The sequence below is a fragment of the Sceloporus occidentalis genome, unplaced genomic scaffold (assembly GCF_023333645.1).
Source record: "Sceloporus occidentalis isolate IW3139 unplaced genomic scaffold, rSceOcc1.0.p SCAF_7, whole genome shotgun sequence".
Lineage (NCBI taxonomy): Eukaryota > Metazoa > Chordata > Lepidosauria > Squamata > Phrynosomatidae > Sceloporus > Sceloporus occidentalis.
Genome location: NW_028316987.1, coordinates 93,775,718 through 93,803,073, shown reverse-complemented (window position 1 = coordinate 93,803,073; position 27,356 = coordinate 93,775,718). Strand labels below are relative to the sequence as shown.

General features: G+C 42.2%; 1 protein-coding gene across 2 annotated transcripts; it reads left to right on the top strand.

Moving 5' to 3' along the window:
- The first annotated feature begins 1,301 nt into the window (after positions 1 to 1,301).
- On the top strand, positions 1,302 to 24,231 carry LOC149310131 (ADP-ribosylation factor 1). 2 transcript variants are annotated; one of them, XM_089533767.1, is made up of 5 exons: positions 1,302 to 1,412; positions 14,266 to 14,449; positions 15,272 to 15,382; positions 18,228 to 18,352; positions 23,071 to 24,231. In XM_089533767.1, exons 2-5 carry the CDS (start codon positions 14,302 to 14,304, stop codon positions 23,230 to 23,232), a joined length of 546 nt encoding a protein of 181 aa, XP_089389893.1. In that variant the 5' UTR covers positions 1,302 to 1,412; positions 14,266 to 14,301; the 3' UTR covers positions 23,233 to 24,231. The 2 variants fall into 2 exon arrangements, with proteins under 2 accessions (XP_089389893.1, XP_089389892.1); XM_089533766.1 differs by lacking the exon at positions 1,302 to 1,412 and adding an exon at positions 1,950 to 2,187.
- Positions 24,232 to 27,356: the final 3,125 nt, after the last annotated feature.

Here is a 27,356-nt window from a genome sequence, read left to right as displayed (position 1 = left end):
CATTGGCCTTTATAGCTGCCGCATCACACTGTTGACTCATGTTCAACTTGCGGTCTCCTTGGAGTCCTGATCCCTTTCACATGTCCTGTTGTCAAGCCATGAGATGTTTCCAAGACCTGTTCTTTCCCTCTCTGCTCAGGTCTACAAATGCATACCGGTGACCTCCCTTATTGAGTCAATCCATCTGGGACATGGTTTCCCTCTCTTTCTACTACCTCCACCTTTCCCAGCGTTATTGTCTTTTCTAGTGAGTCCTGATGGCCAAAGTATGACGGCCCCAACTTTATCATCTTGGCTTCCAGGGAGAGTTCAAGCTCGATCTGCTCAAGGACCCATTTTCTTGTCTTTGTGGCTGTCCATTGTATCCCCAGCACTCATCACAACTTTATGGTCAACTTCCCACAGGATTCCTCTGGAGGATCCCTAGAGATCCTTAGAGGGAACGCATTAACCCAGTCCGCAGAAGCCAAAGCCGCGAATGCGGAGGGCCGACAGCGCATTCAGCAACAGGCCGGCCAGAGGTCCTCCTTTTCCAGAGGAGTTTCAAAATGGCCTCCATTTTGAGCATAAGAAGCGCAATGTTTTGGTGTATATGAGTGCTTTTAGCTTTTACTAGCTAATGTGCCACTTTTGTCGTGAACGCCGTACATCTTTCAGTGCCTGGCCCTACTTTGCGGTTACGATATCTAGGCAAATCCTTTGTGGGAATTGTGATTTGTGAGTAACATTAGTGTTAAAACATGACTAAGGACTCAGTATGGAGAAATAACCTGGTTTGGCACCAATTTAACTGCTCCTCTCTGGGCCCACAACAAACTCCAACTCCCAGAATTCCATAGCAAAGAGCCAGCCAAAGAGCCAAAGCGCTGCCAAACCGGGTTATTTCTCCAGTGTAGACACAGCCTGAGTTTTCCCAAGACTTCAGGTGTGTCTACACTGGAGAATTAACGCAGCTTGACACCGCTTTAACTGCTCTGGCTGCATGCTATGGAATTATGGGAATGTTAGTTTTGTGAGATATTGAGTCTTCTCTGTCAAGAGAGCTCTGAAGCCCCAACAAACTACAATTCCCAGGATGCCATGGCGGTTTAAAAGCCTTGGTATGAAGGCGGGGCGTAGAAATTTCCTTAGGCCCCGCCCCCTTGATTCGTCCTTCACGCCCTTTTTTTAAAAAAGGGACAGTTGTGAGGCCTAACCGTCGTTCCTCAGGGGCGCGCATGCGCACGCGCTCGTTTTCAACTCCCCTCCCGTTCTATAACGGCCACCGCCTGCGGTGCGAGGAGGGCGAAGATGTGCGCATGCTCCGGCGGCTAGCTCCCCCTCCTCCTTTTTTTAATTGACCCCGCCCTCTCAGGTCTAAGTCCAAACCGAAAGACGGCTTCTGCTTGTGCGCATGCGCGCCACTTAGGAGGGTAAGAGGGTTTTGGTGCGGGTTTTTTGATCGCTGCTTTCTTAAAGCCATCTCCCATCGCTCCGCCCCTTTCCCCCTCCTCCTCTGTGGAACTTCTCTCCCTTTTGCCCCGCCCCCTTTTCCTCAGTGTAGCCTCCCTCCCTTTGGCCCCGCCCTCTTTCTATCTGTGGAGCCATTCTCCCTTTTGCCCCACCCCCTTTCCCTCCTCAGTGTAACCTCCCTGCCTTTGGCCCCGCCCCCTTTGTCTTTGGGCTCTACCTTTTGCCCCGCCCCCTTTCCCTCTACGGATCTTCTTTTTGCCCCGCCCCCTTTCTACTTCTCTGTGGAGCCTTTCTACCATTTGCCCCGCCTCCTTTCCCTTTTCTGTGAAGCCTCTCTACCTTTTGCCCCGCCCCCTTTCCTTTCTCTGACTGTGGAGCCTTTCTCCCTTTCTCTCTGTGGAGCCTCTCAACCTTTGGCCCCGCCCCCTTTCCCCGCCTCTGTAGACCCTCTCTTCCTTTTGCCCCGCCCCCTTCCTGCCGCGTGAGGTAAAGGGCGAAGGGCGGGGGCGGGGAGGAGCATCCCTTCCTCGTTACCCGTCGTCCTTTGCGAGTTCCCTGGCACTGAGTGACGTGGCCGCCGGGAGCCGCCATCTTGTGCGCCGTGAGGGAGGCAGAAGGAAGGGAAGACAAGGGGACGGGAAGAAGGCAAGAAGGACGGCAGGCGGGGAGGGGGGGAAGGCAGAGAGACAGCGAGAGAGGAGACGGAGAGGAAGCAGCCGCCGACGCCGCCGACGGGTAAGAAGCGCCGAGAGCCGGGCCTAGTCAGGGGAAGAGCCAGAGGCCCAGCCCAGGCCTCGCAGGCCGCACTGCGGGCTCCGTCTCGAAGGCGGCCCAGGCCTCGGGGAGGGCAGCTTAGCAACGGGGACTTACTTATGCGATCCGTAGCCCGCCTTTCTCCCTTAAATGGGCCCCCAGGCGGCGGCGACTGAGCCACTCCCGATCCTCCCCGATCCCAGCAACCAAACCACCGTTTCCCTTCTCTCCCGAGGCTGCAGCATCCACACGGGAGAAATAACCCGGTTTGGCAGCGCTTTAACGCTCTGTCTGGCTCTTTGCTATGGAATTCTGGGAGTTGGAGTTTGTTGTGGGCCCGGAGCGGAGCTGAAGGAAGGAAGGAAGGCGCCACAACAAACTCTAACTCCCAGAATTCCATAGCAGAGAGCCAGACAGAGCGTTAACCTCCGTCGTCTGAGGAAGTGGACCGTGCCTCCTCCCTTTCTGCCTTGGGCCAAGGGCTGCGAAAGGCTGGGAAGCTGGCTCTGAGTCACTCTGGGTGACTTCATCCGCCGGACAGAAAGGAAGAGAGTTGCGCAAGGAAGAGAGCCCAGGCCAAGCGGCTGAAGGGAGGCCTCGCTCGCTGTGGGGGAAGCCGAGCCTCGACGACAGAGACTCGGAGCCCAGCCCTTTCTGGTGACTCTAAGGCGAACCTCTCCTGGGATTTTCTTGGCAAGGTTTCCTCAGAGGAAGTCTGCCATGCCCTGAGGCTGAGAGCCTGTGACTTGCGTTGTGGAGCTGTGCTTTTCTCTTCCTGACTTGCCCAAGGTCACCCAGTGGCTCTCTCTGGCCGAGCCAGGAATCGGGTCCTTGGCTCAAGTCAAAGTCCAAGACTGGAACTGCTATGCCATGCCGGCTCTTGAATGCATCTGCCCCCTCCCCAAATACAAGGCAAGACTGGCAGTCCTGGGAGGCTTTGGCGCTGCTGGGCTCTGCAGAAAGAGAGAGAGAGAGAGAGAGAGAGAGAGAGAGGCAGGCAGATGCGCTGCTCTGGCAGGGATCCCCTCCTCTTGTATCTTTAGCTTGAAAGACCAAAGGCTTCTGCCTTTGGCAGCATGTGTTTGCATGACGGATCCCCCATGTATCTATCAGTCAGGCAATGAGGAGTGGGTTGAAAGGTCTTGGGATCCCCTGTGTCTTATCCTTTCCGTTTAGATGCTCTAGATTTGTAGCATGTTGGCTGTGAGAAAGTACTAGCCAGTCACTCTCAGAAAGCTTTCTAAATTTTGTATGCCTTGGCATTGTCATCCTAGCGCTGAAATACTCCGTATCCAAGGATTCAAGCATCCATGGCTTGAAAATATTTTAATTAAACACGTAAATTCCCAAAAGCAAATCTTGGCTTTGCTCATTTATGCAAGGGACACCATTTTACTGCACCATTGTGTTTAATGAGGGGCTTGTATCCACCTGGCGAGTCCTGGACCCAACCTCCAGCAGATGCCAAGGGCCCACTGTTCTGGTAGTTGCAGACATTTCTTTCTTGGTGAATTCTGCTTGGACACTTCTCCTTTCCTAGGTATGGCTGGCCCTCCGTGTCCACAGAGAAGGGGCACCATTTTCCTATGCCATTATATTTAATGGGACATGAACATCCACGGATTTTGGAACCAAACCCTGGCGCATACCATGGGCCCACTTTACTCATACTGTTTCAGTTATTTAGTTCCCTGAAGACCACCAGCATTGTCCCCTTCAATGATATATCATTGCTTGGGTTTTTGTCCTTTGCGACTTAGAAAAATGTACAGTAATATATATGATCCAGGTAAATCTTTTGCTGTGTACTTCATGATATGTGCAGCATAAGGAAAGATCCATATTAGATACCTTCATATGGAAGGCTGTGCTGTGGAGGCAGAAATCACCATGTCTTCCCACAGTCATTTGCCCTGCTGCTCTTAATTTTGTAAGGATGAAGATCAGCGTTGGAGAGAGTGAGCATGCGGCAGTCTCCACAGCCCTAGGGCTTGTGTGTGTAGAACTCCATAGGGAACGTGTGTAGGGCAAATGCAGGTCACGAATGTCACTTGCTGCATGTTTTATGTAAAGTATTAGTATGCTGTCATGTTGCTGCCACATCTGACATATTCTAGAACCCGATGGTAGTTTTACTGTTGCATATTTGGCTTGCCATATTTTGGTTTGTAAAACAGGCTAGGCCTCTATCTGTTCTGTGTCCCCTTTTTCATTGTTTGCTTTGTTTTAGATTTAGCTTCTAAGCAAGTCTGTGTATTCGGATGTTGGTGTAGCTAAGTTCGAATGAGATTTGGGACAGAATACATGCATGCTTGGCTATATGAGGGCTGAAAAGATGTTCTCATAGTGATAATATTTTTATTATCTTTAACAAAATTCAAACATACATGGCATTTGGAATTAGCAAACCATAAGGAGTTCTGCTATATTGGGTCTATATTTTGACGTTAACACATTGAAGGGCGCACTTTTTGTAACACATTAAGTCTATTGAGCAATCTCTTCAAGGAAGCATCTGCTTACACAGGAGCATAAAATTGGATTTATCATTATCTTAAAGCTTTAATACGTCAAGTAACCTGTTTCATTAGTTGTCTTTGAATTTTTCAGTTGTCGTATTCTTCTGTGAACTCCCCAAGTTGACTGGATATGCCTAGAAGCCATACTTGGATATGCTCTCCTTAAAGGAAGATACTGTTGGAATGGTTGGCAGGTTTTTAAAATGCTCTAAAGGCATCAGATCCCATCTGAATTTGGACACTAAGCAGAGTCAACCCTGCTTCGTATTTGAACAGGAGACCAGCAACTAGTACCAGGTGCTGTAGGCTGTATTTCAGGTGAAGGAACTGTCAGAACCACCTATGAAAGCCATAGTGTTCTGACTTGTACCCAAATGCATACTTAGCTTTACACAGCCCTCCTAATGAAGTGGTATTATGCTTCTAGGTGAAATAGAAGGTATCATCCCAAGGCTATGCAGTATAACAATCTGATTCATAATTTTGCACCAACAATGTAAGATATGCAAATGACATCATGCTACTAGTGGGAAACATCATAGACGAGATATAATGATTAAGGAAAGATAAAGAAGTGCAAAGGCAAGTTTACTGTTGAACATAAAGCAATAAATATAATGACCACAGAGGATTTACATAAATTCAACCTAGATAACAAGGGAATCAAAATAGTCAAAGATACCCATACCATGGATCAAACAGTGATCTGAATGGAGACTGCAGTCAAGAAATCAGAAGGAGATTAGGAATGGAAAGGCAGCTATGAAATAACTAGACAAGATCCTAAAATGTAAAGATATATAACTGAACACTAAAGTTAGAATCATTAAAGCCATTGTATTCCTCATCACCATGTACAGGTGTGAGAATAGGACAGTGGTGAAAGTGAAGATGGCAAGACTCAACCAGGGAGGTCCTGGGCCTGAACCTGCAGGACTTGAGCAGAGAGGATCAGAATACGGCGTCTTGGAGGAGTCTCCTTCATAGGGTCACTATGAGTAGAGGCCAACTTGAAGGGCAGTTAACAACAACAACACACTTGAATGTAGTCTTATCAAGAAATTTACTTGGCATTGCTTCTTGTCTAAAGCTCAACACAGGGTGGTGGAGACATAGATGTTTGGGCCTATCTCATCATCTTGCAAGTGCTCCATTGGTGAACAGCTAGTTGGACAGAAAGGCAAACCAAATTCATGCATCTCCATTTCTCTGTTCATGAACCAAGCTGGAGTGAGGACAGAGAACTGTATATGCTTCCTGTGTCTCATAGCTGGCCTAATGCTGGTGTGTCTGGCCAGTTAAGAAGCAGAACGAGACAGCACCCCCTCTGACTATGGACTGAGAGGGAGCAAAGGTTTGTTTTCTGCCCTTCACCAAGCTTAGAGCTAGAGAGAGGTGTAAGAATTACTTTACCTGCTGTTGTACTCTGCTTCAGGAGTCACAGCACAACAGTAAGGAAAATGCTCCGATTGAGAGGAGATGTGTCCTGGCCTACTATGGCCGGCCAGCGTGTGTTGCTCCCAATTTGATGTATTGTGTGTGTTGTTGCTAGAATCATAGAGCTGGAAGAGACCTCAGGGGCCATCAGTCCCCTTCTGCCATGCTGGAATGCACTACCAAAGCACTCCAAATAGATGGCCATCCAGCCTCTGCTTAAAAATCTCTAAAGAAGGAGACTCCACCACTTTCCAAGGGAGTGTTTTCCACTATCAAACATCTCTTATCATCAGGAAGTTTATCCTGTTATTTAGGTGGGATCCCTTTTCCTGCAGCTTGAACCCATTGGTCTGGGTCCTATTCCCGGGAGCTGCAGAAAACAAATTTGGTCCATCTGTTGTGTGCCTTCAGGTAGTTTCTGATGTATGGCAAGATTTGTTCAGAGGTGGTTTGCCATTGCCTTTTGCTGAGGCTGAGAGCATGTGACATGGCCAAGGTCACCCAGTGGGTTTCATGTTCAAGTTGGGGATCGAACCCTGGTCTCTAGAGTCATAGTCCAGCAGTCAAACCTCTGTGCCATGCTGGTCAAGTGTATAAAGCAGTAAATGCTACTGACTTGGAAAACTTGTCTTCTTTTTCCTTCTGTATTTGATGTATGGTAAACAGTACATGTAGAGCCAAAGGCACAGGAACTGTGTCCCAGTGAGATGCCTCCTGAAAAGATCACAAAATGGGAATGTAGCTGTTGCCTATAGGATTCTAGCGCCGAAGGTGTGCTGCCCTTGAAAACATGGGAAGCCTGTTCAGCTGTTGCCACTATTAGCCATTGAGGTGTCTACCCTTCAGGAATTCCTCTTAATCCTTTCTAAAGCAGTCTAAGCCAGTAGCCATCACAGCCAGGTAACAGAACTGATCAGCTATTCATGTACGGTACAAAGGTGTTTTTGTCCTGCCAGAAGAAAGTATTACATCAAACAATGCATAATTAACTGCTTTGCTGAATAGCTTAGATTGGGACTAATAACTGGGAGAAGAGGGTGGACTTTTAACTCACAGGCTCAGTTTGATTCATTGGGTCACCCCATACCTACCTCCAGGGGCTTTGGGCAAAGCATGCCATGAAGCCCTCCCTCTTCAGATCAGGAAAAGGAAGTGGGAAGAGGATATGAGTGGTGACCTCCAGAAGTGCTCCTGAGGCCACAGCTTAGTCACCTTGGCTCCTCCCTCAGCTTCCCTGATTGGGAAAGGGGGAGATGAAGCTCATTTGTCACTTTGCCAGAACCTCAAGGAGTCACTCAGCTTTGCCAGTGTAGCATGCCATTAAGTTGTTCTGTTAATAATTGACCTGTTCAGTGACTGCCTCTAAGCCAAACAAAGTATAGGATAATATACTCAAGTCATGAAAACTTTGATACTATAAGAAAAAGAAGACTTGGAAACGCGTCTTTGGAACACTGTGCTTAAATGAGTTAATTTAGCACTACTTGTTTCCCACTTACTTTATAGACTCATGTGTAAGTTCTGGTAGTTAATTTAGCAAAAAAAAATGACCCAAAAAACCCTGAATCAACTTATCCATGAGTCAGTGTAATATTGTACAGTGGGACTTTGTTATCTGCGGATTTGCCATCTGCTGATTTAAGCATCCATGGACAGCAAGCCCCCATTGTCACCAGTGGCAGCGCTTGCATGCAGCCACGGCACCATTGGGGACAATGGGACTTGAGGCCCCACGGATTTTGGTGTGCATGAAGGGGGTCCGGAAGAGATCCCCACGGATACCAAGGTCCCACTGTACTTTAAATCATTAAAAAAACCCACATCCTTTCTCTGTGCACAATGGCGAAAGATGAGAGCTTAGTCCATCCTGGGAGAACTTAAAGCACTCACCCTTTCGTTCTCTTTTCTCCACCATGGCACCACTTTTAATCGTTTTGAATGCCCGAGTGGCAAAATGGCAGCAGTGGCAGCTCTTTGGCACTTCAGCTGAAAGGAGTGTTGAGAAGAATTGGGGTTTGAAGGATCTGAAGAAGACATTTGTGTATGTTTGTCAGCTTTTCTACATTAGAATCAGGCAGAGTAATCACATTAAAGTGAAAGGCTATGATCACTGCCAGTGTAGTTGCCATTTTCTTTGCTTTGCCCTTTTCATCCTTTTTGATGCGTGTGCATTTTTCTTAGCCTCACCCAAGTCTGGGTGCTGCACATCGCACAGCTATGATTTACCATCGTTCCCTCTTCATCCATCCCTCCTTTTGGGTGAGCACAGACATGTCTGCCTGCCAGAATTTTGTAAGTTCTTTGGCATTGTTTTCCTTTGCTTTATCTTTTACATCCTTTGTTGTGTGCCTCTAAGTTTTACCCTCATCAGTGGGCCATATCAAAATCCATAATTTTGGCTCCAAAACCTGTCCTCACCTTATACATGAGGTCAACATACAGTTGAATATATATGGAAGGCGCAGAAAGTGCTTAGAGGAAATCGATGAGACCACAGGTCACAAACATTGAATAGCTGTTTGGACATTTAATCATTCATGTTCTTTAGTGCCTACATTTGTAAGATACTTTACCATCTTCCTCATATGTTGGTTTTCCTTATACATTTAAACCATGCTATTACCTCAGATTTAATTTAAAGCATGGTGTTTTATTGGAGTCTGGATAGTAGCTAAGAAAGATATGGATACTGTTTCTGAATTGTTAGGGCTAAAATCAGTATCCACTAGTTGAGAGCAAGACCTATTTAATTGAGTGGAACTAGCCTCTGAGTAGACCTCTGATGAAAAGATAGCTGCTGCCCTTAGCTCTTGCACTGAATTCATATACAGGTTGAGTATCCCTTATCCAAAATGCTTGGGACCAGAAATGTTTTTGATTTTGGAATATTTGCGTATACAGAATGAAATATCTTGCAACTCTAAACATTGAATTCATGTACATTTTTATACACATATCCTGAAGGCAATTTTATACATAATATTTTTAATAACTTTGTATATGAAGCAAAATATGTGTACTTTGGATCCTCAGAAAGTAAAGATGTCACTGTCTCAGCCGCCCATGTGGACAGTTTTTACTTTTGGGATATTTCAGAATTCCAGCGTATCCAGATAAGGGATACTCAACTAGTATGGTATCATGGTTGCTACAGGTAGAACACAATATGAAAGTGAAACTCAGCAGAAATCTTTCTGAGGAATTCTTTTACTACAATGAAAGTATCGAGTATCAGCCACATAGTCTTTACATCACAAGACAAATTATCACACAGACCCCTTTTTACAGCTTATAGGAAAGGTGTTTTAGTGCAGTTCCTGCTATAGTGGCCGGTTTTTTGTGTCTTTCTTGCTGCTTGCAAAATTCTGAACTTATTTCTTGGGGGTTTTTTAGTAGTTCTTTGAGAAAATGTAAGCTGCTACTTTGCTGACATTTCCATTTTCGTTCAGGTCCCAGAAGGACCTCAGTGGAAATGTTAACCAGTATTGTTCCTTTATCTTTGAATTTATAAGCACACCACAGGGAAAAACCAGTTTTATACTTGAGCTTACTGAGTTGAGTAACAAGTAATGCAGCTTAGTATTTAAGCAGTTTAATGCTAGAAAGTATTTTGGAGTGGATCTGGTTGCTACATATGGCCTTTTCTTGTCTGGGTAGATTCTCTTTAGAATTCATAACTAGTCATGCAAGAAGATCTGTTCCAGGGGTGCAGTACTTAACCCTTGTGCTACAGTTGGCTCTCCAAATCTCTGGATTCTGCATCCACAGATTCAATGATCCAGTGCTTGTAACTTCTTTTTGTCATTTTATATAAGAGACACATTTTACTACACCATGATAAATAATGGGACTTGAGTATCCGTGGATTTTGGTATCCTCAGGGTGTCTTGGAACCAAAACCCAATGGATACCAAGAATCCACTGTATTTAAGGAGCAATTGCAAAGTATCCTTCAGAACAGAAGTGATTCTGTTCATATGAGTGAAACTTTCTGCAGCTGGCAAGCAGTGTTCTAGTATCAGAATCCAAAGATGATGATTTTTAAAAGGGGCTATAAAGTCGCAAAGTTAGAATTGAACTAGATGTTCATAGCAGCATACCTGTGAACTCTCTACCTCACTCCGTAGCTCCTGCTAAAGAAAGCACAGTGTGAGCTTATTGCATTAAGCAAAACAATAGTGAGAAAACGTAAAACACCGGGCACACGCTTGTACTCTTTTACTATGTGTTAAGAGAAAGGAGTACTAAGATGCACGAGGCCCAGAGTGCTCCTTACTGGGTGGATGGGCTTTCAACTGTTGACCATGCTGCCAAAGTTGGAGTGTGTCAGCAACCCACGGCATATGTCTTGAGTCCAAGTTGGAGTGTTTCAGCCCAGTACAATTGACTTCCTGGAAGAATAAGTAGTATGTGCCATTAGAAATTATAGTGGGCCCTCTGCACTCGCTGAGGTTAGGGGCAAAGGACAGTCATGAAAGTGGGAAAACTTTTTTTACTGGATGAAACACCACTCTAGGAATCTCTAGGTCCTTCTTCTGGTGGACATTGAGGATAGAGTCATGCCAGAGGACCAAGAGACTCATAGAGAGAACATACAAATCAAATTCATGAATGATCAAATCCGCAAAAGTCAAAGCTGCAAATGTGGAGGGCTGAGTGTATTCACTGTCCTCTTCCTTCGCACACTGCCTTCAAACACAATGGATGGCTCTGCACAATTTGTTCTTATACGGAGTTCTAGCTATCAAACTACATTTGCCAATATAAAGGTCACACCTGTCTTCAGTCTGTAATTTATACTGTTACACAAATGGTTGTTGCCTTACCAAGAAGTCTTGAAAAAAAAGCTGAAAGAAGAATTTTAAATAGGCCAAATGCCTCTACTGCAGCCATGCACATTTTCTGACAACTGAAACGTTGGACAGTCTGTACTTAGGTGAGAAACCAGGTCACTTAGAATCCTGCGGCAGATGAAGCAGATTTCTTAAATATGTTCAGAAACCTGAACATGTGTTAAGCTTCAGGTAGTATATTTGAAATGCAACTTTGGCAGTCTGTGGCAACAAGGATATTGTCCTATGTCAATGGCATTTTGAACTGAAAATGGCTCCCCTCCTACATTGCCTGATGAGGACCTGAGATGTCTTGGAACATACATGAGCCTCTGTGGCACAAAGTTCAGGGAAGGTTAGGATCCCAAAACAAGCGCAACAAACATAGGTCCAAAGCACACTGCAGAAACAACCCAGTTTGAGACCACTTTAACTGCCCTGACTCAGCCCTAAGGAATCCTGGGAACTGTAGTTTATTGTGGCACCAGAGCTCTCTGACAGAGAAGGCTAAATAAGCATTACGTTTCTCATAATTCCTTAATGTTTTTCTTTTATAGTTAAAAACAAATAGTAACATTAATTTAAAAAACTATTAACATAAAACATACCTACACTCAACAAAGAAACAGATACAACTTCATTACATAACACAATCTTCCCAACAGGATTCGTCTTTGTTGACTATTTACAAGTCTTATGTTGAGCTGAAAAGATTTAAGTTATTCATCCTGTTTTATGATCTCGCTTTGCCTACACACATTTCCAAACATAAACATTATATATTCATATATAGAATTTGTATCTTAACATGTTTCCACATATCTAAATAATGTATTTCATCAATGCCAATATTTTCAAATCCTCTATAACCAACCAACGTTACTCAAGGGGAATGTGATCCCACCCAATACCCTCTGAATCCCTGCTGTGTTCATCTGCCTTGCAACTGACCAGAACCACCTCTGTCTTGCCTGGATTAAGTTTCAGTTTGTTTGCCTTCATCCAGTCTGTCAGCCAGATCAGCTACTGACAAGATGGTTATGATTTTTCATATATGATTCTTAACATCTTTGCTTGGTGGAGAAACCAGTGAAGCTTCAAAAACTTGCATGATGCATTTTCTGTATCTTGTTTGGCCAATATAGGTATCTCTCTTTTGTGGATTTTGATGTATTCTGACTCAGGATGGCTTCCCCCCAGTTGGGTGGAAAGGAACTGTATGAGAAGGGAGTGTGAAGGCATCCCATACAGCAATAAATATTTTGTAGTCATTTGAAATGTTGATAAATGAATTCATTAGAAAGCTAAAACCAGAATAACAGGGTATACTGTGTCAACATTGAGTAAATGAACTTTGCAACCCTTATTAGCCTAGAGCCTTATAAATACTGGGGAAAGATTCCAAGATGGTTGTACATCTGCAGTTTAGCATGCCCCGAAATACTTTTTTTTCTTTATATGTGAAATACCAGTGAACATCATAAATATTATGTGTAAATGGAAACTGGTCTGCTCTAGAGTAGTCTCATTGTGCTCTGTATTTGTTTAATTTATACTGTGCTTTTCTCCTGGTACAGGACTCCCTTCACATGAGTTGAGATTGCAAATCCAAATGCATATATAGGTGTAACCCTTACATTGACATTAACCAACCAGAGGTAGTTGTACTAAAAGCCCTTTCATACATAACTCTGAACTGGCATACAGCTTAGTAGACACAATTATGCGATGCAGTGGACTGTATAAAATAGGCTGCTATAGATAACATGATTATCAAATATGGCACATGTATTCTGCCAGCTGTGTAAATATATTATTTTATGCACAAGTTATCATCTAAGTGTTCATCCCTTTTACTTTAAGGTTTTATAGCATTACTACCATATGAGTTGCCACATATGATGACATTGGTTGTTATGCATGTTTAAAGGAGGAATTGGTTGTTGGATGTTTTTAAAGCAGGGGGTTGCTCAGAATATATTGATACCTAGCACTAAATACTGTCTCAAGTATTGGCTTTTTGCCTGTTGGTTTGATTTGATATTCTCATTTCCCAATACACCTCCAGAGCATCATAAAGAATTATAACTTGATTTTACTTTGCTACCTGTGAGTGATGTTTGTGATTCAAAGTCAAAAGAGGTTGAATTTGCACTGTCAATCATGAGAGAAAATCTTAATTGTGAGACTTATGTTTATCAGTAACTGGTGTGTGACCACTAATGAGACACTTCAGATCTGAAATGATGGTGTGTACTTTCGACTCCAGGAACCACTTCCTCTTGTCAGAAGAAACTGGCAGAGCATCGGCTATTTTTAAAAACATGGCACAGGGACATCAGGTGTTAAAAGTGCTTGGAGATCAGGATTTATATACAGTTCAGCTTCACTTAAAAGTTTTTGTGAAACATCTTAGAATCAGAAGTGTGTGTAGTCACTAGGATATTGATCTCCGTGTCTGAATCTGAATCTTTAAGGAGGGGGATAAACCCATCACACTGCTATTACTGGTTGTCTGTGTATGTGAGACCAAGGTGTGGTCCCTATGTTGACTCATCTCTGCCTTACACATTTAGTAGAGGAGAAATATTCATGCAGAATCATAGCATGGGCTGGGATTATATGTTTTGCCTATCTCAAAAGAATCAGAGATCTGTTGCTGAACAGTGGTAATAAAAGAATTCTGTTAAGGCCAGTAATGAGTGATCTTATTCTAATAAAGGACACTGCAATCCACAGGGCTGCATGTTATAAACAATGTATAATTCTTTTTATATTGTCCACCCTATTTGCCTATAGTCTTGCCAACCCATGGAGTCTGGCTTGGACTTCTAAATCTAAGGAGACTTAAGTGGCCTTGGGTGGGGAGAATGAGAAGCAAGATTGCCCGGGGCTTTGGTGATGCTGGTGCACTGGAATTTTAATGGCTGAAATTGGATCTTTCCAACCTTACATTGTCAGAGCCATTCTAATTTCACTGGCAGAGAATGAGTGCGTCCTGTGGTAAAGTTTAGTGAAGCGTGTTTGTTTTCATTTAAGGGAAGTGGAATACTCTCATATTATCTTTCTCTTCTGAAATACTTCCTAGTTACAATACCATTTCATACTAAGCTCCTGTTCTTGCGCTTGAAAGTTATATTCTGCATTGAAATTGCAGAACTGTGAGCTGCCTAAGCATACTTTTACTTGGAATGTCTCCAACTGAATTCCAGGAGATTGAATCAGATGTGGTCATGGTATCATACGGAACTAACCTCTTTGATTTCTTCTAGGTTTCTTTGGCCAGTGAGTGAATACCAGACTCAAGCATGGGGAATATTTTTGCTAACCTTTTCAAAGGCCTCTTTGGCAAAAAAGAAATGCGTATACTTATGGTTGGGCTGGATGCTGCAGGAAAGACTACTATATTATACAAACTTAAACTCGGTGAAATAGTAACTACCATCCCTACTATAGGTAAGTCTTCAAGCAACTTCACACATGGCTCTTTTAAAAACAAGTTTAAAATGAGATGAAGACAACAATTGCATGAATGCTGACAGGAGTGTGTCCTCTTCAACACAGCATTGTGGGGGAAGCATAGGTTTGATCTGTAGTGGTCTCTGATATGCCTACAGCAAAGCATTTGTTTCCCACTAGAAATATAGACTTGATGCAGAGCTGCATGTTGCAAGGTTGCTGGAACTGCAAGTTGGTACATGTTCATAGATCCCTCCAGTTTGGTCCTTGAGAGCATAAGATAGAACTCAAATATTTCTTGGAACATTTCTCTCTTTTATTTATTACATCTTTAGACTACAAAGTACCCAGAATTCCCTAGAATCATGTACAGGCAAATCAAAGACATAAAACAAAATTCAGCTGGAAATTTATTTTCAGTATAGCCATTGTTATTCAGCAAATTGCAATTCCAAATCAAGGAGCCAATTTTCTGGTCCGTAGTGATAACATATGTGCTATTTTAGTTTCAGAAGTATGAATTCTTGTTTGATTCTCATTTGTAGAGGAGTATTTTTGTGGAATTGATATATGTTCTCTATATGTATTCTGCTTACAGATCATCTATAAGGGAAGGGTGGATTAGTGTGCACTTTAATTGCAAATATTCAGATTGTCTTATAAAATGTGATTGTAAATTTTCCAAGGGTTGTCAGATGAGGAGCGGGGAGGTGCTGAAGAACAGAAATCTGACATTATTAACTCCTTGAAATGCTTTGAACAAAAATGGAGAAGCACATTTTTCACTGATGACTTTCTATTCCACCATTTCTGTTTCAGGTTTCAATGTAGAAACAGTAGAATACAAGAACATTAGCTTCACGGTGTGGGATGTAGGTGGCCAAGATAAAATCAGACCACTCTGGCGCCATTATTTCCAGAACACACAAGGCAAGTTGCCCTCTATAAAGTCTGCATACTGTTTGTGTTTATAGAAGCCTGTTTAACGGTTGGGTCAGTATGCCTGAAGCTACTTCAGTTACTTTATAACTATGTTGATAATATCAAATGAATTCATCAGCTGTGTATCTCAGGACTGCATATGATGGAGAACGTATAGAACTGTCAAATTGATTATCAAACATTTTGTGCAGAGAGACTCTTAGGAGATATCCTGTCTGAGTTAGATTATCTTACTTTGTCCAGCTGTAGGTCATGGTGCTTAGAATGTTTTTTTCTGAGTGTGCTAACATTTGCATTTGTCCAAATATTTTGAGGGCCATAGCTCAATGACAGAGCACATGTGTTATATACAGACGCTCCCAAGTTGCATTGTTGGATTCTCTCTGAAATTCAGCAGTGCTTCATCCAGTTGCTCCAATAAAGTGAGATGTACCAATGGTCCAACTTATTATAAAACAGTCTCTTAGTACACATCTTAGTTCTTGACAGTATTCTTTCGAATTCCTTTTTTCCTAGAATGTGTAAAAACAAATGTATAGACCATATTTCCGTGGTCATATTTCTGTATAAGCAGTGGTCAACAGTAGCACCTCATTTGTTGGCTTTTAGACATGCTAGCTTCAGGGTTAATAGTGTGTCAGCTGTCAGCAACTAAACCAGTAGAAGATGGTGGTTACCCAGCAACCCTGCACAGTTGGTTCCTTTGTTTAGAGTGGGTTAGCCATTGCCTTTGTTTAAGGCTGAGAGTGTGTGACTTGACCAAGGACACTCAGTGGTTTCCATGGCTGAGCAGGGATTCAAACTTTAGTCTCAAGTAAAAGTCAAGTCTTGATTCAAAGCTCAAGCACTGTACCACACTGGCTGTCAAACACCATGTAGTAAGATTGTATGAGCCGAGTCCAATTAATGAGTTGCTGGTCTCTCTTGTATGTTATCAGTTTATTGTCCCTCCTTCTCTGGCTAGAGCAAATCAAGAAAACCCTGCAGCAGCTCTCTCAACTAGTAGTGTGTTTCCAGTCCGTGCAGTGAAAATCACTTACTGAGCACATACTTTTTGGTTCTTGGATGGCCTATTCATTCTTAGCCTCCTGTCCTTTTAATAAAGATACCATTATGCTCACCGGAATTGGTAGCTTTTTTGCAGGTGTTTCTTCCAGCACACCGGCTGAGTTAGCAGATTTTCTGAGAGATTGACCTATGTTTTGTTTTTGTAACTAAACTGGTTCACATGTAGGGAGCTTGGTATTGGTGGCACTTATATGTCAAAATTGGTGTGAGCCAAAGGCTAGAGTTACAGAGTCACTGGAAAAACAAGTTAACACATTTGTTTTGTTTCCCCTGGATGTGACCCAGGTCACCTTCATTTTATTATCTTAATGAATCCCTCTTGGTTCAATGGCTGGAGACTGGTTTTGGCTCAGAGCATTTGCATGCAAGGTCCCAAGTTCATTCTGTGACTCCGGTAGAGCTGGAGAAGACTTGTCTGAAACATAGAAGATCCATTGTCAATTGTAAGCTGCTCTGATAGCTTTTAGGGCTGAAGAGCGGGGTATAAATACCATAAATAAATAAATAATAAATACATGTTTAATATTTATTATATAATTGTTTTTATATTTATTATATTTATATCTTGCCTTCCTTCCAAGGTATTTTAAGGCAACATATGTGGTCTTTGACTTGATATAAAGAATATTTAGATATAGTAAGAGAAGCTACTGAAGTTTAACATCAGTAAAGTTGAGCTGTAAAGTAGGAGGTCTCTGATTCAAATCTTACCTCCATTATAAACTGAGTTTGCCTTGCTGGTAGATACCTTTCTTAATTCTGCTTTGCAGGACCAAAATACTAGCTGTTAGTTTTTATTCTGGCAACTTAATTCAGTCAACTGTTAGATGCTGTTGGAATGCATGAGGAAGTTAGGTCTTATGAGTAGATGGCTAAAGACATCATAACAAATACTGGCTTGTACAGCTTCTCCTCCTTTGTTTTGTAGGTGAAAATGTCTAATATACCCAGGTTGGTGCCTTCCCTCCAAGTAGATATCAATTCAAGGCAAAATATTTGAAATAGCTTTCCCATTCAGCAATAATGTTTATCTTAGTTGTGCATGATATGGGATAACATCCCTTGAACATCACTTTCGGACCTCTGGGCTGAACGATGAAGATAGGAAGAGAGAGTGCCATATTAGAAATAGGTGAAATCACTGCTGCTGTTAACTGTTGGCTTTAATTAATTTATCATACAGCCTTGGCATAGAGATCCTGATCAGCCACATGTTAACAGTTTTCTGCCTTTCCTGAAAGATCTCACATCTTACTTAGAGTGCCTACCTACTCTTTCCTAGTTTTAAATACATTGCATTGTCTCAAGTCAGCTGAAATCTTATGTGCCTGGATTTTGAACTGAACCCAGAAAATAGCTCTCTTGCTTATGTATCTCACTTGATCAAAAACAGTACTTTTTAAAATTGAGTAAATTGTACCCTCATAAAATTCATCATAAATTAATTCACCACCACCACCAGACTTAAACCCAGTAATTTGCCATGTTGGGTGAATAGATATTTAGATTATAGACCTTGTATACCTCCCAGGGCATATTTTCGGGGGGGGGGGGGAGCCAAAATCAGTGCTTAGAACCTTTCTGAATTGAAATTCTTTTTCTCTATGTCTTGTCCTTAATCTAGTTTAAGATACTGCCATGTGAAGTGGATGATGACAAAAAGTTGTACAGGACTGAAATTTCCCATTGCTTTAATTAGAAATGAAGGATGACCACTGTTTGCTCTCCAGCACATTCTTACTTAACTTTGTTGCTTCCTTTGTAGGTTTGATCTTTGTGGTTGATAGCAATGACAGAGAGAGAGTCAATGAGGCTCGAGAAGAACTTATGAGAATGTTGGCAGAAGATGAACTTAGAGACGCTGTCCTTTTAGTGTTTGCCAACAAACAGGTATGGGTTACATGATTCTGCATAGTGCAACCAAAAGACCCCTCTCAGTTTTGGCCATTTATGAGGATGGACTTTGAGAGTTCTCACTTTTAATAATAATAAGTTTATTTGTATTTTCCCGCTTCTCCCGACAGATCGAAGCGGGATTGCAACCAGAAGTCTCCATACAATGGCAATCATGTCTAAAATACATATCATAAAAACATCAAACAGTATAACAATTTCATTACAGCAATCAAAGGGCAGCGGTCAAATTATACTATTATGACCAGAAGTAGGGTTTTCTAGAGTTCTTTATATAAGGTCAGGAGGGTATGCCTGCCGGACAAGATCCGTCTTTAGTGCCTTCTTAAAGGCATCTAGAGTCGTGATGAGACGGATCTCCTCCAGAAGATTGTTCCATAACCTGAGGGCCATAGCTGTGTATGCTCTTTTGGAAGTGGCTGTTAATCTGACCTTTGGGTAGTTTAGTAAATTCTTTCCTGTTGTCCTGAGGGTGTGGGGCAGATTGTGTCGGTAGAAGCATTCCCTCAAGTAACTCGGGCCCAAGCCATGTAGGGCTTTAAAGGTGACAACCAACACTTTGTATTGTGCCCAGAAGCTAATTGGCAGCCAGTGTTAAGATTTTAAGACAGGTGTTATATGATCTGACCTGGAAGTTCCAGTGATCAATCTGGCTTCTGCATTTTGAATTAGTTGAAGCTTTTGAACCTGGTACAAAGGTAGCCCCATGTAGAGCGCGTTACAGAAACCTAAGTGAGAGATTACCCGTGCATGTCGTTTCACGGTCCTTTTGGTCCAGGTAGGGACGCAGCTGGCATATCAGCTTCAGCTGGTACCAAGCACTCCTGGCCATCGCATCCACTTGAGATGATAATTGTAGAGATGAGTCCAGGAGTACTCCTAAACTGCGAACTTTGTCCTTCAGGGTAAGTGTGACCCCATCCAGGACTGGATGACAAATCTCCGTCCCTGGACTAGGGGTCTCTATTACAAGTACCTCCATTTTCTCTGGATTCAGCCTGAATTTGTTTTCTCTCATCCAGCCCATTACTGACCCCAGGCAGGCATCCAGAGGAGAGGTGCCATCCTTAGTCACGTTATCAGTCGGAGACATAGATAGATCTGGGTGTCATCAGTGTACTGATGACACCGTGCTTCATGTCTCTGGATGATCTCTCCCAGCGGCTTCTTGTAAATGTTAAATAGCATGAGGGATAGAATGGTGCCTTGGGGGACACCAGATGTCATCTCTCTCTTAGAGGAGCAACTATCCCCCAGCCTCACCATCTGGAATCTGCCTGGGAGGTAGGAACAGAACCACTGGAGCGCAGTGCCCCTGATACCTAACTCTCTCAGGCGTTCCAGAAGGATACCATGGTCAATAGTATCGAAAGCCGCTGAGATGTCCAAGAGCACCAGCAGGGTCACACTTTTTGTTGCTTTGTGGGGATTGACACAATACCACTGGATATAAAATTTTATGTCTATCAGGTGCTGAATACAATCTCTTGCATGACACCGCTGCAGGATCTGTTGTGCCTCATGTGATGTAGCTGTGATGAAAGAACACCCAGGGCTTCACTTAACAGTTTGCACTTATGATTTGCCAAAGGATTATATTTATGCCCCAAACCCCTTTACTCCCCCAACCTTATATGCAGTATAACTTGTTATTGGCTGTCCCAAACAGTTGCCTTAACAGATAACATAGAATTAAATATAATTTGTAGTAAAACACCACAATGCCTAGTTTTTTAAAGGCATAAATAACTTCCAGTTGGGCAGACATCTGTATAAGGCTGTAGGGAAATTGGTCCCAACTCCTCAGGCTGGTTGGCTCACTGTAGGCTGGCTGACATTGTGGGGTGACATCCAAGGCTATGGTCACAGTCCCTATCTCAGGTTCTCCATTTGCAGCACAGGCTCCATCTGGGAGCTTTTCTTTGCCCAACCCACCAGGAAAGGTAGAGGGAATAAAGCACTCCTCACTCACTTGGGACTGAGTCCTGAGGCTGGAGCTCAGCGCACTTTCTAAATGTTGATTGATTGGATTTGCTCCCAATTGCCTTGCCAAGTTAATAGTGGCATAAAAAACACACACCACTGAGCTGTTATCTGGGACTGGAAATTGTACAGATTTCTTAAATGCAATGAAAAGGACTTTGAGGAGAGACAGATGGAGAATCAGAATCAGGTTGTACCTGGGGCAAAAGCAGTCCATGAGCCAAAATATCTCTGCTACCCCGTGTTATGTTTTTCCATGCTTGGAGATCTTGGAGTTGTGCTGCTGTTTTTTGACAGTTTGCTTAGTGTTAAATTGCAAATGATAATAATAACAATGCTAATGGCACTTGAGAAGAGAAAGGTAAGACGATATATGGGGCACTGAGAAGCATCTATCCATGCTGCTCCTCTCATTAGGCTTACTTTTTCAGTATCTGGTGGCCAGAAATGAGAATTAATTAAAAGGCAATCACTGGTCTTAACTGTCCCTGTTTGTCCATAATATCTTAGGCTGACATGAAAGGATGGATTAAACAGATGTGAAGCTGGGTCACAGCAACAAAAATGACTTGATTTCTATTAGCTCAAGTTTTATTTCCCCATCCTGCCCCTGGTATGATTCATTTGCTGTAGCTGATGTGTTAATATTAACCAACACCGTTCATCTGTGAGAAGGTCATGACTAATAATAATGATAATAATAATAGATTTATTTCTAGCCCGCTCAATCACAAAGAATCCGGGCGGGTTACAACAATAAAATACAACAAATTACAAGAGAGTTAAAAAATAAAACCCTAGACCTACCACCCACCCCCCATTCCCAGTACTAAAACAGAATTAAACAGTAATAATATTAAAACATTAAAAACTATCTTGTATCTTAATTTAAAAACAAAAAACCAAGAAGGGGAACTAGTATACAATTTGGCATTGAGAGGAGGGTGAAAATGGGTGCATTTCTGCTCTGGGTTCAGAATGATAGCCATGTAATCTGTGCAGGCAGTAGAAAGGCATTGCCATTGATTTGTAGCTGCATTACCTGTAGGAGACTTCAGTGGCTTCTTTTGAAGAAGCAGCACCATAGAACTGGCAGCATAAGTTTGTTCTCTTCTGATTTCTTCTTCAAAATATCTTCTGTAAATGAAGCAGACTGATCCCAGTCACTCTGAAATCTGGTTAAATTGAAAATTTCATTGCTGTATATGTTTGCTTTATCTCTATACCAACAGGGAGCTATTTGAAACCAGTTTGTTGATATAACAGCTGTAAAAAGCACCTGCCTGTGTAAAGATAAATTACTATTTTTTAGATTGGATTTTTTGGCCAGGAAAGTGTTAGTCTCTTTAACCTCTGGTGCTTTCTGCATCTGAAAATTCGTGGAAACAGCTATTGGTTTGTGCAACCATAACCACATTTAGAATCTTCAGGTTGCCATGAAAATACCAAACCTGGATGCCACAATGTTTAAAAGGATAGGAAAGACAGCAGATGTACTAAAAACCAATACGTTTCATCTATGCCCTGGGTTTAATAGTGTTTCAGCAATTATATCCTAAACGGTAAGCATATGTAGCAGTCTGCCCCAAACTTAAAAGTACATGAGTAATACAGAAATCAGCTACTTGAAAATTTAATCTTGTATCTCATAAGATATGTTCCTAGACTGCAGAGGGAGCAGTTATAGATCAGGACCGAAATCCTCATGCCATGCTTACCTCCTTTCCCCAGAATTCAGTAATCCCTGCCTTCTCCTTTGGGAAAATCCTAGAAGCAGAACAGATATATAGAAATTTGATTCTGGGTAAAGCTGTAGCATGTGTGAAGTGGTGTGCTGTGCTTTTATCTTTTGTTATTAGTAACTATGTTTTAAAGGGATCTGTGTGAAATAAGTTATAGTGTAAGCTTTTGTGAAAATGATGCTCCTCTCACATTGGATAACTTCTTGTTTGTTCCAGTGCTTCATTTGTGTCTCACTGAACTCAGAAGGCCTTTCTCGGGAATAGGTGCCAGAATTCTCCTCTTCACTAGAGCTGCACTTTTTCAAGGGTCACAAACCAGCAGCAAGGGAAAAAAGACAAAATGTGTTGGCTTTGATTAGCCTCTTTCTCTACCACCTTCCTTCCTTCTTTCCAACCACTGGGCCCACAGACTTTTTCCTCCTGCCCTCACTACCTCTGCTGCCTAGCACACCAACAGGATTTCAGCCAAATAAATTTCAGCAGAATGCAGGAAAGACTCAAGCAATTCTGAACAGACTGTGCTTGGGTCTAAGTGAGCTGTCAGGACGTGTATTTATAAGGACAAAACTTTGCCTAGGTTTCACATAGTGCATTTCAGGATATTCTGTTTGGGGAGAGGAGTAATCCATGCAGAGTGGTTTATGCCCATTACTACCCAGAGAAGTAATGGGCATAACCCACTTTGAATGGAACTTTTATTTAACCCAGAATTGGACATTCATGGTAAGTAGCTACTGTACCATTTTGTTATATAGGGCTTGGCAGGCTAGCTGGGGTTATCTGGAAATGTTTATTCTTCAAGCACTGTTCTGCAACATGTCTGTTTTGCAGTCTAGTCTCCACTCTTTAGACCATGATAAGTGTAAAGTCTTACCATTAGGCAGAAGGTGGCTGCATCATGTGGATATTTACCACGATTATTTAAAGGAGAAAGGTGTATTTTCTAAACCGGGTTGTTTCCATTTTCAGGACCTGCCGAATGCGATGAATGCAGCAGAAATCACAGACAAACTAGGACTGCATTCTCTTCGCCACAGGAACTGGTATATCCAGGCCACCTGTGCCACTAGTGGAGACGGTCTCTATGAAGGACTGGACTGGTTGTCCAATCAACTCCGAAACCAGAAATGAACCCCTAAATTACTCCTCTTTTCCCTGTTTTCTCCACCCTTCCTGATTTCCTTCTCCTCCTCTTCCTCCTCCGCCCTTTGCTTTATTCTAATGTGGCAAACCATGCTACTTTGTGGTATTGAGTGCCGGAAGCTGTTTTCATTTCTCTTGTCACAGGATGTCCTTCACCATGCTGTACATGTGGCAAATCCAAGCCTGAAAACAGTTTAGGTTTCTTATTTAATGTAAATAGTTCTTGTTTCCAATGAGACAGTTTCTGGTACTCCTATGCAATATTACTCAGCTTTTTTTATTGTAAAGAAAGTCAACTCGCTGTTTAGTACTGGGAAAGGGATTTAAAATGGATTTGAAGAGTGGCCAGTGACCTGGTTGTACGCTAGAGCTGAATACTATCCCTCTTGGCTTGTGAGGTCTGTGGAGGAGGCCAGATTCGGTGGCTGTTTTTTAGCCTGGAGATGTCAGTTTCTTTGATAAATTATTGGGGGGGGGGGTTAAAAAAAGGAAAGCTGAAACACTTGAACAAAATATCCATTGTAAGTTCTGCAACAACTTGAATACCAGCAATTTAACATGTTACAGATCCTAGAATGAGCAGCATTCTGGATCTTTCTGTGCTTGACAACCTTTTTTGTGTTTTTATGTGAATGCGAGGCCCTTATAAAGTCAGAGTTCAGTTTAGGCCACAGGCTTAAAGAAGAAGTTGGCACACATAACAAATGCTGCAACCCTCCAACTCTCTCTCAGATCTAGGCAAGAACGGTTTTATTCTCTTGCCTCTAATTTGGATGCCAGCTTCATTTGTCCTGTTTGGTTCCCTCCCCCAGTACATACACACACCCAAAGAAGTGTTTTGGCCTTTTCTTGCATAGAACTCCTCCAGAAGGCAAGTTCTTTCCACAGAGAGCACAGCAGCCCATGTAGCTTTTTCAGCTCTGCCATCAGCAAGTACTGTTCTCAAGTAAGAAATGCCATCCAAGCCATCTAACGTAGCGTCTAGGGGAATAAAATATAAAAGCATGAGCGTTTGGAGTTCCATTCCATTTTAGAAGTGTTCGATGCCATTGTTTTGGAACAATCCTACATCTGTATATCTGTGAAAACCTTTCACATCCCTCATACTGCAAGGTTCAGATTTGCCATCAAGAAAGACCTCTTAACTTTTTTTTTCTTTTGTATTTTGATAAAACACTGAAGAAGCTGGAGCTGTTTAAATTTTAACTTGAGGAACTATCAGAACTGGTTTGTTTAGTGTTGTGGAAAATCTCTTTATTTGCTTTCAATACACAGTAATCAACTGTTTTGTATACTTGTTTTCAGTTTTCATTTCGACAAACAAGCACTGTAATTAAAGCTATTAGAATAAAAATCTCTTAACTATTCTGTGGGGTTTCCATGCTTTGCTTGTTCCATCATGCTAGGACCCATAACCAAGTGCTTAATGAATAAAACTTTTCAAGGTGTCTTGTGCGCGTTGGTTTCTGCTTTTGAGTCCTTTCCTGGACTAGAGGAGATCTCTTTGCAGTTGGTTAAACTGACTCTCAGAGTCCTGCATGGTGGAGCTCACCCAACAGGAGTCTCAGCCGCCTGGGGAAAGGCTTGGCGGTATTGGAAGCTGATTATAGCTTCAGGAAGTTAAAAAGTGGAGGTTTCCTTTCAAATCTTTTGGTAGTTCATGCCTGGAAGGGTGAGTCAGTCCCATTGCCCATTGGTAAGAAGCTTAAGTGTTCCCAGTCACATGCAGGTTAATATGACCAGAGGGAACTATATTTTCCTGACTAGTACCACTTTGGTGAGACTAAAATAGCTTAACAACTTGGAACAACCCAATTTACAATATTCTAAATCCTACACCTTGTGACATACTTCTGGTAATAATCTAGAAGCAAATTGTGGCATCTAGATAATCTAGAAGACAACTAGCAACTCAAGGTCCAAATGTCTCAAGATGATCTTAATATTTCAAGGCACTTTTCAAGGCTTTTGCACAACAGCACACAATTTACGTCACCTGTTGACTTGTGGTGACCTAATGAATTTCATAGGGTTTTTCAAAGGAAGGAATCTTCAGAGGTGATTTTGCCAGGTCCTTCCTCTAAAATATAGCCTACAATTGCCTGGTAGTCCTTGGTGGTCTCCCATTCTAGTACTAGCCAGGGCTGACCCTGCTTAGCTTCAAAGATGAGATGGGCTCTGGTGCCTTTAGGGACCTAGCCAGGTATGTTTCGGAATAGTATTGCTGCACCATGATTTTCAAGGGCTGTTTGAAACAGATGAAGGAATGTTTTTTGCTACAATTATTATTATTAACCTTTATTTATAAAGCGCTGTAAATTTACACAGTGCTGTACAAACTATTTAATTAGGCAGTTCCCTGTCCTCAGGCTTACAATCTAAAAAGACACGACACAAAAGGAGAAGGGAGTGGTAGTGGGGAAGGGGATGAGGTCCAGCAGTTCTTCTCTACCTCAGAGGCCTACAAGAGACTTGGCTGGATACTCTTCAACATGGGAAAAAGGCCATGGCCTGAATTGGTTATGTGGAGGAGAATGATGTATTGGCTGAACAAACAAACCACTGGAATATGGTCTAGTTTTAATAGAAATATATAAATGCCTAGAATCACATGTTTAACATATCCCAAGTGCTTTTTGAGCTCGTGAGCCAAAATGCTGGCACATGCTTGTATCTCACAGAACATTTGGCTATAAGGATACGCTCAAATAACGCATTGATTTTTTCCCCCAAACAAATTGCATTTATAGAATTTGGAAGCGCAAGCCACAACTCAAAAGCAATTAGTAGTAAAGCTTTGAAAGTTTTATCATTACTCCGTCACCTTTCAGGAGCTGAACACCTCTGTTAATTTGAACTCTGCAGCATGGAAGTAAAACTACATTTGGAGCTCTTCTCTGTTGGAGATGTGGGAATGCTTTTCTGCAGCCCACTGCATGAACTCCCTTTTCTGTCAACACAGAAACCTTTGCAAAATGAGGTTAGTGATTCCCACCCAGCCACTGTCCTTTGGATTAACTGGCAAGCTATTTACATGCTCTGAAAAAAACCCAAAACTAATCCATACTTCTCTTTTTTAAAGGTGCCATTACTGTTCACAATTAACTTGTCCACATCCAACATTATGCCATTGGATAGGAGCAAGGTTGTTGATGGCTAGGAGGTCTCTATTACTGGGGCTGTCATAAACTGAAGTTAAATGGCAGTTAAGATTGCAGCAGAAGTGTCATCATCATCCACATCGTCACTTAATAATATTTATTTCTTACCCACTTCTCCCCATGGATCAGGGCAGGGAACAACAACAAATGCACACCCATTAAAAACACAAGTTAAACATTGGTTTAAAAAGGATGAATAAGATGTATACTAATCCACATTAAAGTGCATCCATTTAAAATTCACATTTTAAAAATCATCTCAATAAGCCTGCCAGAAGAGACTGGTCTTTAATACTGTTTTAAATTAGTATTCAGCTATCAAATCTCTTCAAGGACCTCTATTATTATTATTATTATTATTTTAAATGCTGTCAGCATAGTCAGCTATCAAATCTCTTCCAGTAGGTCATTCCAAAGTCTAAGGGCGGCTGAAGATACAAGGAGCACAATCCTCATCTATTATTATTATTTTAAATGCTGTCAGATTCAAATGATTTATGTAACAAAACCAATGGAAAGCTGTCTCAGCCATTCTATGTAGTCATCCTTCTATATCCATGGATTCTGTGTCCACGGATTCAAGCTTCCTCAGCTTGAAAATAATACTTTTATTTGGTATTTTGGTGGAGCCCAAATTTATTAATAGATATTTCCTAATTGTCAACCCTGCAGGTCATGCATTCCCACTACCTATCATTGCTATTTGGAAAAGCCTGGCAAAACTGCCAGCCAGAACTGCAACACTGAACACTATGAGATTATTTGAAAGGTGAGATGGGATTGGGATAACTCTGCATTATCCCAGAAGGGAAAAACCCCCAAATATAAATGTTTTCCAAAGGATTTTGCAATAACATTGAAACATGGCTATAGCTCCTTCCTTGCAAGTCCCACCTGCACTCTTACCTGACACAGCTCTGCAGCGCCACCTTCTGCTATATCCATGTCACA

What these genes read in the sequence shown, in the direction of transcription:
- LOC149310131 (XM_089533767.1), top strand. Translation starts at nt 14,302, where the DNA reads ATGGGGAATATTTTTGCTAACCTTTTCAAAGGCCTCTTTGGCAAAAAA. An exon ending in AACTACCATCCCTACTATAG is followed by an intron (nt 14,450 to 15,271) that starts GTAAGTCTTCAA and finishes TTTCTGTTTCAG; the next exon opens with GTTTCAATGTAGAAACAGTA. An exon ending in TTATTTCCAGAACACACAAG is followed by an intron (nt 15,383 to 18,227) that starts GCAAGTTGCCCT and finishes CTTCCTTTGTAG; the next exon opens with GTTTGATCTTTGTGGTTGAT.